This window comes from Conger conger, chromosome 1, assembly GCF_963514075.1.
Source record: "Conger conger chromosome 1, fConCon1.1, whole genome shotgun sequence".
In the NCBI taxonomy this organism is placed as follows: domain Eukaryota; kingdom Metazoa; phylum Chordata; class Actinopteri; order Anguilliformes; family Congridae; genus Conger; species Conger conger.
The window spans coordinates 21,617,533-21,633,084 of NC_083760.1; the positions used below are offsets into that span (position 1 = coordinate 21,617,533).

The 15,552-nt window shown below is 37.2% G+C and overlaps 1 protein-coding gene across 1 annotated transcript; it reads right to left on the reverse strand.

Annotated features, from left to right (window-relative positions):
• Positions 1-571: 571 nt before the first annotated feature.
• Positions 572-8,547, reverse strand: vsx2 (visual system homeobox 2). The gene is made up of 5 exons (XM_061217931.1): positions 8,136-8,547; positions 7,147-7,228; positions 5,500-5,623; positions 2,367-2,547; positions 572-936 (listed from the first exon to the last, which is right to left on the reverse strand). Exons 1-5 carry the CDS (start codon positions 8,545-8,547, stop codon positions 623-625), a joined length of 1,113 nt encoding a protein of 370 aa, XP_061073915.1. The 3' UTR covers positions 572-622.
• Positions 8,548-15,552: the final 7,005 nt, after the last annotated feature.

Genomic DNA, 15,552 nt, shown 5'->3' on the forward strand with positions numbered 1-15,552 from the left:
TATTTCCAAGGGGAAAATAAATAAATGGGGTAAAATCAGATCATATTCTAAAAATATAAAATGTTTTCCACTGCCAACTTCATGTTGCATTAAACACATAGCTGCCAGCCTGGTTCACAATATGCAGTGAACATTTGGCTCAATATAGAAATTAATTAATCATTTGTTTAAAGCACACTTCAACTGTAGTTATATATTTTAATCCATGAACCCTTTAAAGCACATACACGGATAAAAACATGGCTTCCACCCCTGAGGTGGGAAAAGTACATGAACCAACCACTTATTAATTTTGGCCATCCAAAATTGTTTACTTTTTTAAACTTATAAGTGTGCACACAGCTGTTTCAGTATATTCCATTCACAAGGAAGACAAATTGATATTTAGTGGTCCAGTAACACTTGGCCAGATAACCAGCAGAAACCAAGAGTAAAAGGTAGGAAAAACAGTGTAAGGAACTATGAAAACATACAGGTGAAATTGATGTGTAATGGTCATAAAACCTGCTAAAGAAGCAGTGTCACAGAAGCCTGGGCATGTTCACAGAGACTTATTTGACTGCATGGGCACCGCAGCATTCTTAAGTACAAAGAAAGTCATTTGTCTTAGGAAGTAAACATTTTATGGACTTTTTTCCTCTTCTACTGGACTTAATGGGTCTCCGTTTTTTTCCTCCACTGCCTCCGTCTCCATCTTGTTCCCCGGTCCATCACATGAAACAGTCCCCAGCACCTTGGCATTGTGCTCCTGTGCTTTTGCCCTGAGTGCAGCAATGCTGTTCTCCCTCAGTTCCTCTTTGGAAATGGGTGACTTGCTTTCTGTCCTCCTCTCCTCCACCTCTCGTTCATCGGGTTTCTGATTGGTTGGCTGCTGGGTGACATCTGGCTTTCCACTCGTCGGGGCCACAGTGCTCTCCATGGATTTTTTGTGCATCCCTAAAAAGAATTGTAGGTATTCGGATTAAGAAAAGCGCCTGGTCATCTGTAAGCCATCTTGAACTGAAAACAGTAAGCAAAGAGGAAGAGTCCATAGTAAGAAATAGCAGGCATTTGGTACTTGGAGGCTTATTTGGGTCTTGTCCTCTAAAGTGATAATGGAATGCGTGAGATGGGATGTTGAATGGAGTGGAATGTGCTCAGCCATTTCACGTGTTCGTGATGACAGCCACAATATAGTAACTGCTTTCAAATAGAGTTTCTCTAGGACTTGACTGAGAGTCTCTTAACTCTCTACTGGTATGATACCGAGTTTGCAAGAGTATACAGAGAAATGAATACGACCGCCACTACATGATTTTATGGAATACAATTCCTTATACCTCATTGTGCACTAAGTGTTATAATATAACTCATTGAAGATATACGTAGCAGGTTACACGAACTGGATACTTTGTTTCAAAGTACACTTTCTTTTCCTTATTCTCTTCATTTTAAAAACATGGGTGGAAGTGCCGTAGTTTTACATGAAAACCTGCAATGATTTCATGTCTTTTTACATATCAGTCATGGTTTGTCATTAATCTTGATTGTTGAAGTGCTTGAAATTTCACTTTGCTGATTGACTGATGAGGGATTTTACCCAATCAATCTTTAGAGTGTAACCCATGGGTAGAGAAATGTTCCAGATATCAGAACATTTTGTGAATAAATTTAAATTTTAAAGTATATCCCCAACAGTTTTATAGCTTCTGAGAGAGTGACACTATGAGGCTGTGTATAATTCTGTAGGTACACCACTCGGAGGGTATAGCTCACAGTATAGCCCAATGAATTTAATTCTGCTGCGTGTGTGTGTGTGCAGAATTGGGTGTATACGTGTTTTGCATGACATTCCAGGAACAAATTTCAGATGCAGTCATCACATCGATTTATGGTAATCAATTGACTGACAAGTGAGGCAAATGGAGCGATTCTCCTAAGCCATCCTGATTAAGTCAGGTTAGCTGTACTGCTGTACTTCCCAGATCATTATCACAGTGACAGGTCCTGGACATTCTCACTTGCTTACAGCACCATATTACTAAAACTCGGCAGGAGCCAAGAGAAGCAGGATGCATCATGCTTATGAATGAGTCACATCAAGAGAGGCTCGCGACTCTATTCAGTCGACGCGATGGACACATCGGGGATGTAAAGGCCACGGAAACCTCTCTGCTTCAGTGCGACAGGGTTGATTAATGGTGTTTGTTTCTCAATCTCGGAACGTGGTATATGTTTAAAAAGAAAAAAAGAAAAAAAGAAAAATCAGGCACGACTAGCGCAGTCAGGTTCTTTCACTGAGGGGAGAGAGATATGAATAGAAGTAAAGAATTAAGGTGAGGTGGAAAAAAGCGAGCAGGATTACGTAGAAGGGTGCAGTGCCTTACCGAGCAGCCAGGGGGCGCAGGAGTCCATGATGCCGTCCTTGGCAGATTTGAGAATGGATTCAGGCAGTGGGATGGAGTGACGCACCATGGCACCATACAAGCCGTACTCTGCCATGACGCTGCTGCGACCCCAGCATTTCTCTCGCTTCCTCCACTTGGCCCTCCGGTTCTGGAACCAGACCTGTAGAGAGGGAAAGCTCACGTCAAACACAACACCACCTGGACTGGCAGACACGAGCTGCATTAGCAGGAGCACCTCTCTAGCCAGAGACACATAACAGAGCGTATTCAAATATTTATTTATATTAATATGTATATATCAGGCCTGTTGTCTGTGATGGAATTTGCACATAAAAAAAAGAACATTGAACCACTGTGCTTCATTGCCTTATCTGATGTGTGTGATCTGTGTGTGTGTGTGTGTGTGTGTGTGTGTGAGAGAGAGAGAGAGAGAGAGAGAGAGAGACTCATCTCTGCTTCCTATAAGGCTCCCTCCTATGCTGTAAAGCAGATTGATAGCCAGAGACACGTCAAGATGTTTAACCTGCTAACAGCCTTGTGTGTGGCTCTCTCTCTGGGCACTGGGGCTATCTGTCAGCTTTCCGAGGAGAGCATTCAAATTGATTTCCACAGCACCAGCACAGCCACTGTTCTTCATCTGGTACTTGTATGGACAGCAGAAAATTAGTGTGTGTGCATGTGTGTGGTGTGTATGTGTGTGTGTGCATGTATGTGCTGGGGGGTGCGTAGAAAGGGCTTCTGTGTGTTTGGGGGTTAGACATTAAATTAAAAATTATCAAAACCGTTTTGAAACCTTTTTCTGGTGATTCTGCTGATGGCCCTTATCTGATACAAGATGGGTTTTTTGATGAAAAATTGCTTCTCTGGCAGTCAAAGGAAACTAGAGAGGGTGGGGAGGGGAGGGGGGGTGCAGCGTGAGGAGACGCGACCCCTGGGGCACGAGAAGGCTGATTGAAAAATAAGTTAATTTCAAGCCCAATCGATGGTCGACAGGCGCGCAAATATCACGGGAAATTAAACCAGCGGGACCCGAGGGAGCTCCGTCATTGACCCATGCTAATTAATTCAATGTAGTTATTTCATTTTAACTCCCCGAGTCTCGCGCCAGGCTGCCTCTAGAGACACGGCGGGCTCATCTGATTTAACTAATTACACTCGATGAGAAAATTGGGTGTTAATTTTGTTTAGGGCTGGAGTGGTGCTTTATTTATATATTTATTTATCTACCCATCTATCCCTTGCTATCTATCTATCCAGTTATTTATTTATTTGCCGAGAGGAGGCGTAATGAAAATGAAATTAAAAGGCGCCTTGGCAGATGGATGATCCGGGTCACACTGCAATCTTCTCCCGCCTTGATTGCCTGATTAGGTCGTTAGTTCTCTTCGAGGAGAAAAAATTGTTTCACATCCAACTGAGCCTGATGAGAAAGATTTGTAGGGACCAGAGATGGAGGTGCAGAGCGGTGTGTGTGTGTGTGTGTGTGTTTGTGTGTGTGTGTCGTGCTTGCATGCCTGCCTGCGCGTGTGTGTGCGTGTGTTGAATGGGGAGGGGTTTTCTTCAGAAGCTAAATGAAATCGAGGTATCGTGCACCGATCAATATACAGGGGCACACCTGACACTTGTGCATGGCATTAGAGATGGCACATTTACTGTGATAGCTGCCACATTGCTCTTACTGTCTACTTCCTATTCATAGTGAGGGAAAGGGAAAAGGAGAGTCATAACGACCAGTCTATATCAGCTTTGGAGACATAGGGGTAATCCCTTTATCAACACATGCCTAATACATAGGGTTTTTACCAAATAGGGTTTTTACCAAATTTCATTCATATATGAAATATATTGTATTTTAATATTAATTAACATTTAAATACAGTACATATTATATACATATATGGCTATGTATATAATATGTATTCATTTAATAAATGTTCCCTGCTGTTTAACCATATTACACATCTATAACAAATGTTGCATACATGTTATGCGGTATTGTATTGCCTTTATGAAATGTTTTAAATACAAAAAAAAAACAGTTGAAGTTAAAATGGTACGTATTACATTATGTATCTTGTAAAATTATCATCTCCTCATAACTGCATTTCCCCTGTCACACTATATGCTATTTAACTGCAAGTCACACAATTGCACATAAAGTGTTTAGAACTATAGCAATATTTTTAACTCAACAAATTACATTTCAAATATAAGCTGTTCAATTAATTATAGGAGCAAAAAAACAAAACAACATCCACAATGTGACTTTATTTCGTTCCGACTATTTTGGTAAAGAAGAAGAAAGGTTTCAAACAGGTGACTATCCAAAGGGGGTTATCAATTTTGTATGTTTTAGTAAACAGCAACAATGTTGTCCACTCTGCAAAATGGCTTACAACCCAGACACAGAGGCAGATTCCACCCCCTCCTCCACACTGGTCATGAGGCCGTTTTTCTATCTCAAACAACATTTAATGAGCTTAATGCAGATTCCCACAAATGCACTATTTTTAATCAAATGTCCAGTAATGCAATGCTTTAACTCACACCCACACGTTTAGAGCATCAGAGTGAAATATATATGACACTTTCAAAAATAAAGGTTTGGTTACAGAACCTAAGGTTTATTGTTCCTGTATAAAACCATACAGTAACAATGCTAGTATTGTGTGTCTCACAGTAGTTACACCCTGTAATCATATTTGCAGAATGATCGAGAAGGTGTTATTCACAATTCCAAATTTTAGTTTATCAGGACAATTAAAGCCATGTAAATTGTATTCTTACCCAGGAAACCCTTCTTTTTGATATATTTAAATTCTTTCCACTGTCAGTTCATCCATTGTCTTCAATGATTTATCTGATCTGGTAAAATTATATATATTGTAATGTCATTTTCTTTCTCCGTGGGTCAATTTTGGTACGGACAGGCAGGATTGTTCAGGGAGATTTTATGCTACACACCAGATAGCCCATTTACAGGAAATCAAAATGTGTCCAAACGGTCTGTATATCTTTATTCATACATTTATTTATCCTTGAATTCGGAAAAAGTCCTGCAGCCGTCAAAGAAACATGGAAATAAAAATGAGAGATTAAAGGTTTTTAATACCTGTATTCTGTCCTCGGGTAGCTCTGTCTTCATGGCTAGCATCTCCCGTGCGTACACATCTGGGTAGTGTGCTTCATTGAAGGCCTTCTCCAACTCCTCCAACTGGTACGAGGTGAAAATTGTTCTTGAGAAAAAAGAACAGAAACATTGTCAATCTGCTCTTCTTTATTTGGTACACAACATGGAACATTCATTTTTCTTTAAATAATATGAACACAAATGTACAGCAGTAATTAAAATGTACTGTTGTCATTTTTTTTTTTTTTTTTTTTTTTTTTGATATACTGTTTTCAACAGGTCAAATTAATGCTACAATATATCCTATAGTTTCTGAAGTATGATTTAATCATGATCATGCCCTGGAGCATGGATTAGCAACTGCTATGTGTTTTAGATATTTACTTTAATCGTGATCATTAAAATATAGTTCTGAAAATGTATCCTCGAATCATAAACGACTAGTTCCTACTCAGTGCACAATGCCATGTCGAATCCTATCGAGGCAGAACAATTACTAAACCAAAATCTTCGCCTCACGGCATTCCACTGTGTTCACTGCTGTATATAAACAATTGAAAATGTATGATAATGTTGCTGTTGTTGTTGTCGTTGTTATAATAATAATAATAATAATAATAATTATTATTATTATTATTATTATTAGTAGTAGTAGTAGTAGTAGTAGTAGTAGTAGTAGTAGTAGTAGTATTATTGTTATTATTGTTGTTGTTATTATTTTTGGTGTAGTTGTTATTGTTACTATTGTTGTTGTTGTTGTTTTGATATTGTTATTGTTATTTTTTTTGTTATTGTCTAAGGGTAACTCAAGGATTTTTAAATATTTAAAATGATTAATTAAATGACAAAGATGAAGATGGATTAATCGGGCGTTGTCCCTGCTCTGATATGTGTTTGTGTGTAATCCTGGTTATATCGTCCCATTTAATGCCCTCACAAATTAATTCCCCCAAAAAATCAGGAGGATTGCATAGCACAAATCGTTTCCATGGCTGTTTTGTAATTCCTTTTTGGTGAATTATACAGACACATTGGCCAGGTGCATTCAGGCAAGAATGCAATATTCCATAGTTCCGCATCTTGGAATTGTTATGAATCGCCAGTCATTTTTCCTAATTAAATGAAAATGCATGCGTCCAAATAGCTAAATGTGTTGCAATAAAGAAATTACATAAATTATTAAGAACGTACAAAATATCAGTCTGTAAGATGTGTAGGCCTATAACATGCGTTAGTATTTTGAAAGCAGCAACAGGAAAACTATCTCCTTGCAATCTCTTCATTTTTATATTAACTTTCAAATACACGTTATAAACTCACGTCGTACAACGTTTAATTGAGCATATTTGGTACTAGCTGAAAAACAAGAGGGCATTCTATTTATGTTAGGCCAACATATTTAACATAAATGCACACATAACTGCAACAGTACGTTGCTAACTATAATTTGAACAGAAAACCATTAATAATTAGCTACAAGCAAAACGATTCTATTTCGTTAGCAATATATGCATAAAGTGTCATTCAATGTTTCATATCCTAGAATTAAAAACGGATTAGCTTTAGATAATTTAAAGCTACAAAATTACGACTTTGCCTGTTCAACGCAATTTTAATATTAATATTTACCGGTGTCTCCTTTTCTTCCGTTTCTTGCTCTGACTCAGTGACGGCTTTGATAATCTTCTTTCACTGGAAGATACATCTGAATCTGAAAAATAAAAACAAAATAATGAAAATATGCAACAAGCAGTCTGTTTGTTTAAAAAAAAAACTAGATACAAATAAAATATTGTGCGTAAAATTATTCAGAACATGGAGTTATAATATTGGTTTAGCTTTTGAGACAGCTTTTGAGACAGCCTAATACACATACACGTATTGTTTCCGATATAAAACTGTGACTTGGAGGAATCACATATATTAAGTAATTAAAAACTAATGGAAACGTTGTAGCCTAATGAATTAATGTGACATCGCATTTATATTACTGTATATCCACATTCCCTATAGCAACAGTAGGCTACATGTTTTCACATAAAATATTTGTTTTTCTCATGATGATGATGATGATGATGATGAATATTATTATTATTATTATGATAATAATAATAATAATAATAATAATAATAATAATAATAATAATAATAATAATTATTATTATTATTATTATTATTATTATTATTATTATTATTATTATTATTCTTATTGTACGTGATAATAATAATAATAATTATAATACGAGAACTACTACTAATAATACGAGAACTACTACTACTACTACTACTACTACTACTACTAATAATAATAATAATAATAATAATAATAATAATAATAATAACATTGATCATCATCGTCATCATAAGATGAAAAAGAAATACCACCACAAGTATATAGGCCAGATATGACAAAAAGAAGTTCCTTCCCATTTATGAAAATATATATTTGGGATAGATTTGATAGATCAAATAAAGTTTAATCATTTGCCTCAAATGTAGAGGCAAATTTTTGTGTTCGACATAAAATATCAAAACGTATTCAGTGCTGTCGTGCCCGTCACCGTGTATACAATGCACACGTAAATAAATAGCAGTTGGTTTCTGTGGAGAGTAGCCTACCAGAGCTCGCAGTTTGGCTGGAGTCCAACGGTCCCATAGTCCTGCTGAGGGGCTGCAGGTGTGCATTCTGTGCATCTGACAAGACCTCTAAAAACGCAGGTTGGGTGTAAAACGACGGGATTCCTCCTGGGCCAATTAATCCCATCCCGACTCCAACACCGGGACCGAGCATCGACCTGGCCGCCAGCAGGTGCGCCCCAGCCGGTAGAGACTCCAATGTGCTCCGTGGGGCCGACGGAGGCTCCTTATTCAGCCCTAGAATTTCTTGGATCCCGAATCCCGTGCATCTGGGAGGATGCGTCACATTTGTCTTCGATGGCTGGTGGCTGTTTGTCCCCCCATTCTCAGAGGATGAGGATGTTTTCGGTTTGTTTAAACTTTCCGACAGCACGACCCCTTCTTTCCCCGTCATAGTGTCTTTGATGATATTCCCTATTTTCCGCCACACAAGTTGGTCCCCAGTGCACTCTCTACTATGCAGTGCTCGTGATCCCTCTAGAAATGCCCTTTTTATCCAACAGGTCCAACCCAATAAGGGTCAGAACTCAACAACCAATCAGCTGCGAGGAAGCAATTAGGAATGCCAGAGAAACACTTTTTTTCAGAGGGAAACAGAGCGAATGTTTGGACAAGCGCAAGAATCGATTGCTTTATTCATTCATTTTAGGATATGGGAAGTTTGACGTATCTGAATTTGATAGAGTACGTATTTGGCATGCAAGGATAGGCGGAGGATTCGACGATATTTTTTTTCCTGACTTGAGCCTTCAAAACTAAGCGGGTAATTTAGACAAAATAACGTGTTGTATGGATTATAGAATGTAGCCAAGTAAAATGCGTTCAAATAATAATAATAATAATAATAATAATAATAATAATAATAATAATAATAATAATAATAATAATAATCGTGTAATATATAGCTACGAATAATTTATATACGCGAATAATTTATGTAACGGCATATAAAGATACCGCAGTCATGGTCTGATAATTCAAGGATTCAAGTAACAATGCTTTTATTTTTGTAGCATGTGGATTTCATCAGTTTTACGTATTATTCAATAAAATATAATTTGCATGTCCGTGCCCTACATGGATGAATCTGAATGAATGCATTCAGCATTTGAAATATTTCTGTGGAACATAATGGATTACTTTATTGTATTTGACCATGTTTTATTATCGAAAATATATTCAAGGAAGTGAATCATTATGTTCTACATATATATTTTAGTGAAGGTTTCAAACAGTTTCAACCCCCCCCCCCCTTCTCTCTCTCTCTCTCTCTCTCTCTCTCTCTCTCTCTCTGTCTATCTATCTCTCTTTCTCTCTTGCTCTCGCTCTCTCCGATAAATAGTAAATATATAGGCCAGCAACGCTTGATCTGTGCTTGCCCCTGAAGTGAATCATTAGCAGATCATCAAAGTCGTTCCATGAATGACAGCTGGGCGCTTATGCTTCTTCAGTGCTAATTTCGAACTTTGAATGTTAAAGTGACGGTTAAAATATAGCCTATGTGGCACACTGGCTACCGAAATAGAATAAAATACAAAATGAGATTGAACTGTAACCAGCATCTGGCTAATTTGCCTCCTACCTATGATGGTGAAATACAGTGTTTCTACTGATCAGGACATTTAGTTCCGCTTGTCTCCGCTAAAGAAGACGTCGGAGCATCAAGTGTTTAATCTGGTCACAGAATTAGGGTAAACTTGAAGCCCACTAGGAGAAGAGTCGAGAAGCTCAAAGTGTGCGCATAATTAGGCTGGGTGTTGCAAGTAAATCGGGACTTATTGAACACGAAAATATGTTAGGCTATGCTAAGCCTAATAATTAAAATATTAAATTGAAAATGTCTATTAGAGACATAGGCTACGAATGCAATAATAATATTACGTAACCCACATTTATATATTTTTGCCACATTCATTGAATTAACTGTCAGGTGCTTCTTCATATAGCCTATATATTAATACACCAGGTGGAAGCATCTTACAGTTAATTTCATGAATGTGGCAAAACAAATGTGGGTTACGTAATTGTGCTACCACCCTTGCATATATCCTTCGTATTTTTCTCTAATGGACTTTTCCATTTCATTTTCTAATCCCCTGTGCAATCCCAAGCAATTATACTCTGTAAAGGCTTTGCTGGTATTTTTACACACAAAAGTCGCTTATTTTGGATAAGGACACGCTGTTTATTTTTAATATTTTAATGGAGAGCACAGATTATTGCTTTGAAAGTCTTTCTTTGGTAAAAAAAAAAAAAAAAAACATTCGAATGATTTCAATACAAATGTCAAAATCAATTACAAATTATTCACCTTTTAAATTAAATATATCACAAATATAACAAATGTTATTGATAAAGCACCGGTGTCAACGGGCCAGTGACAAATTGTAATGATATCGCTGAGTAGGCTATTCTACCAATTAAGGATTTAATTGCATGCTTTTTCTTAAACTAGATTAGCAGGCTAATTGTATCGTTATTTTGGCTAAGATGATTGATATACCTCGCGCGTTTTACTTGGTGACAGGTTCAGAGAGAGTTTGTAAACAGATGGGTCATAACCTTTAATGAAATAACACGTGTAAAGTAAAAATCAATACCAAATGATATCTTACTTTCACTGTCCTGTACCTCAACACAGAATCTCTCTATCTGTGGTCCGTTTTCTAGCACTGTAATCCCCACTTTATCAGCTCGTAGAAGATCTTATCTGTAGGATAAAGCCCTCGTTTTGTAGCAAATCAGCTTAATTTGGAGCAATTTAGAACTGGACCCGGTTGGATTTGAATATCAAATTATCCCCGTATTAATAATGCTTGGATGATGGCAATATGGGAAGTCCCATCTCTCAGTAGACATGGAATGAGCTGAATACAATTAAATTTTAGTGCCAGCTAATATAGTTTTCAAAAACGGTCTCTTTGATGAAGCAGTCTAAAGGATAAGGCATGCTGAATTGTATTGACAGAAAGATAAGGTGTGATCATGTCAAGCTGCCAAACAGAAACAGCCTTTGTCAGCATCACAAAAAAAAAAAAAAAAAAATCACTTGGATTTAAATTGAAGCAAGGTTAATTGTATTACTATAAAAAATGTTTTATAAAAATAGTAATAAACAATAAGTCATATATTCTAGCTAAATGTATTTAAATTCATCCATGATGGTCATTCTTACACTTAATTAATCGGTAGGCTATATTTTCTCGATTTGCCAACATAATTGGTGAGAGATATTCAAGCTTTTTTTTTTTACCTTAACTTGTTTAATTTTAAGAATGTGCGTGTGTGTGTGTGTGTGTGTGTTGTTCTAATGCAACATCTGAATTCATACTGTCACCATCTAAAAAGCATTAAAAAATACTGAAGGTCATATTAGCACATCAGGGATCATAGATTCTAGAAGGTTTTAAAGCGATAATTACCACTGAAATTGGAATAACTATTTAATTAGTTAAAAGCCGCTCATAAACATTAATCTCCAAAGTCTAATTCATTAGTGGCTAATTTGCATATTCCCATTCATTTTGAATGCTAAATATTTTGTCTTTGCTTTGTTTGTTGGAGGAATCAGTCTGGACTATGTGTACTGTGCATCTGTTGCATCAGTATTATACTGGTTTGTTCTATTTCTTTTACTTTTAATTGGATTGTCCAATTGATTCAAAGTAGGCTGACAGCAAAATGCTTTCATGAAGGGAGTTATAATATTGAAATATATATTTGCATAGAGGACATTTGGGTTTTGGTAGATATTGGAAATAACAAAACACAATTAATTTACGCAATAGGCCTATTATAGGTGCAGGAATCTCTCTGAATTCAATTTGCTGCGCATTTCATTCATAAGCCTGCATTTAATAAATTTCAACCTCACCTAATACCTTGAGTCAACAGTTTAATAATCTTCCTCCTTGCAGTCCAAGGATTACGATACCACTGACACACTGATCAGCCATCCCGCTTAAGAAATCGACCTTTTTCATAAGGGCCACTTTTCTTTTTCTCCAGTATGGAAACGTGAACTGCTGGGGGTTTGTGGGACATCCACACTCTTTCCTGTTAAGCCAGAACGAGTTTTCCCATGATGATTTATTAAATATCTTAAACATTGAGCATAGCTTTATCGCTGTGCCTCTGTTTATCCTATGAAACTTCGTGGGGAAACCGCATGACATAGCCTATTGAATAACAACATTTTCTCGAATTAACCCTCCATCCTTTCAAGAAAGAGGTACTTTCATTGCGATAGCCTATATTTCGGAAAAGGCAGGTGATGGCGAACTCGCTTAAAATGCATTGGAAATTAACAATAAACCAGAACGCAATATCTCTCGTTTGAGAGTGTATGCATTATTTATTCTTCGTTGAATTTTATGTGTGTTACAAATTCAGAATTCTGAAGGTAGTGAAAGTTGAAACAGAACATAGGATGCACAGTGAAGCTGAACAAGCTGTGTAGAACAGCTGGGCGCTTAACAGGACAGAGCAGGTCGTTTGAGGTTAGGTGATGTCAAAGATATTTGGACTTCTTATCTAATGCAGATTCTCCCATTCACATTCTTGTATGTGACATACTTGTAACCGCATTGGCTTGTGCATAGGGGGAAATATTTCCTAATTTTATTGTTTTGTGTATTTCTACATAACTAGTTCTAAATCCTCTCTAATCAGCTATTATCAAATTATGGTCGAATTTCATTCGTTTAGAGATAATTTGCGGCACACTTTGGACATCTGGACACATGATTATGGCGAGTTAATTTATGGAAATGAGCAGAAGCCTTAGATAGAGGCGGAGATAACACCAGTCTTATCAAAGTGCCATGTGGTAATGAATAAATAAATGCCGTGATTTATAAAAACGCAGTTGGGCACCATGGGTCAGACGCCAGACTTTATCAAAAGTAGGACAATATCCTTTTGGCGTGCGGTGGAGGCAGCGACGCATATACATGGTTTGTAATCAAATATATAAACAAGTCACCCTGTTTTTGCTGCATTTCGTTCTCATATGTAAAACGGTACGATCACTTTAGGATGGTGCACATATGGCGCAGATACAGCAGGCTAAAATGGATCCTACGTCACCCACATGCCAAGCCATATAGCAAGTAATAATAATGAGCAAAGATGTACAGTAATCCCGTCTGAACTCCGGGGGTTAATCAGATTTAGGAACGCGAAAACCTGTGCGGTTCTGCACCATGTCTGCGGTTTTATGTCACAGAATTCAATTATCACAGCATGCAAATACTGATATTGGTCTGTCTCCATGACTACAGAGTCAGTGTGGGTTGAATAGAATGAATTTCCAATAGGACCAGCAGAAGTACTTACTAATGTGTTAAATGTGTTAAAATGTGTACACAAAAGTTAACGATGTCAAAAAAATAAATATAAATAAATAAATAAATAAGTAAATAGTGGTAACAATGTGGTATTGTGTCGACAACATAACCTGAATCTCTCTCGGAATGTGTAGCTAATTACAATGCAACAAAAGCAGAAATACCAGATTATTATTACTGTTAACAATATGTGGCAGTTACATATAATCATTTTCATATAATATGTATTCAACATACATTATCCTAAACGTCCATTTTTATTTGTTAAAACTAAATGACAGATGGAAGAGTATTCATTTAACAAAGTGTGTGCTAATTACTTAACAAAATAAATAAAACGGTAATACATGACTGCACATATTACTCGTCCCCACAGCAAAGTCATATTTTACATCAAATAGTTAAAATTGAGGTAAAGTGATTAAAAGGGAGAAACAAAAATCACAGCTACAATTACCTGATCACCAGTTGAAACTAATTAGAAGCCATTAAGTGGAAATTTCATTACGGGTAATGAAGAAATCAATGTTATCATGATATGCTAATGACACATCACCGAGACAAGACAAACCCATCTATTCTCATAGAGTGTGCTCCTGGTTCCCATTAAACTCCAGTCACGGTGGCCTGTCAATTTCGCGGTTCTTGCTCGGCCCGCGCTTCGCCACCACTTCTGTTGTGTTGTGCCATTGCTTTGTTGTTTATTGTTAGGAGAGGCCCACTTCCTCTGCAGCTTTTAATAATCCATCTGCATATGAAAATGACTGCACCCCGATTTACATGCATAAGGACGGTGTACTAATAAGGCGGTAGATTAAGGGAAGATTTAGTTCAGTCGTTCGTGTAGATTGGGTGGCCCATCAAAGACCACAAGATCTGACGGCTGCAGATTAAAAGACAAACAGCTGTTGCAAAATTTTGTTTATTTGTTTCCCCCCAGTTCACCCTCACTCTCCCCCTCTTGTAGGAGTACTTGCGATCCCATTAGGCTGTGGGTGATTGATAGCTGAAGATGTCTGGAACAAAGGAAACACACCAAAATCTCTACTTCACACCTATGGATGTCTTCAGCTTCAGGTCTCAAAAGACAGACCAGATCCTTCACATATATATACACAATTAAATAGTATTAATTCTGAGTTAACATTGTGGCAGATGTTTAAGTTCTGAGGAATGTGTTAAAAAGATTTTATGTGTGATTGTGTGTGTGCCTATGTACACATGTATGTGTGTGTGTGTGTGATTGTGTGTTCGTGTGTGTATGTACGCATGTATGTGTGTGTGTTTCACTTTTTTTACTTCTGGTTTGCGAAACCTGCCAAGAATGCCACCCTTAATCCCAATTAAGGCCCATTTACTCCAGATGATGTGCAAGAGAATATAAACCCTCAATTTGATCAATCTTTTTTATACATTGGTCTGCATGTGGCGACCCATTAGAGATGTGAATGTTCTCAGTAATCACAATAAACTTTTTCCCCTGGACTTTGTATCAACATATGAAACTACAGTGAGATTCTATGAAGCAAGCCTGACCTTTGACCTTGAGACTAGAAATGATATAGCACTTGACCTTGCAATTGGAGAGGAGGACCACTCAGACTGCACAAAAAACAACATTCACACGTACATGCAAACGCAAATCCCTTCAGCAGGGTAAATGCCAGTGAATTCTGAACTTGTTCTAATGCAAGTACTTGGCAAGCTATTGGATAAGTTAGATTTTTTCCCCCCTAGTTCCAGTCATTATAAATATGCAAAGACCTTTCACTTCCAAGGAAGGTCACAGTGTAATGAGCTTTGTGATGGGTAGTATTAGTTACCGCTATTGCATTAGCTGGGCCCCTGGGCAGACTGCCTGAGTAGGATATATCATACCCTGCATGCAATCTAAATGAAGGATCACTGCTGTATGTTTCCTGATACTTATGCATTTTGCATATTAGATATGATGAATGTGTCACCATGCATTTGTTGCATTCGTTACTTTGATGTATACATTTTTTCTCAACGGATGAGTCAGACACTTTATAATTAAGGAAATTAAATTG

Bases quoted from the DNA above. Each gene is read 5' to 3' on its own strand.
- vsx2 (XM_061217931.1), bottom strand. From the start codon at position 8,547: ATGACGGGGAAAGAAGGGGTCGTGCTGTCGGAAAGTTTAAACAAACCG. The intron at 2,548-5,499 runs GTATTAAAAACC...CCCTCTCTACAG, and splicing joins TACCCGAGGACAGAATACAG to GTCTGGTTCCAGAACCGGAG. The intron at 937-2,366 runs GTAAGGCACTGC...AATTCTTTTTAG, and splicing joins CTGCGCCCCCTGGCTGCTCG to GGATGCACAAAAAATCCATG.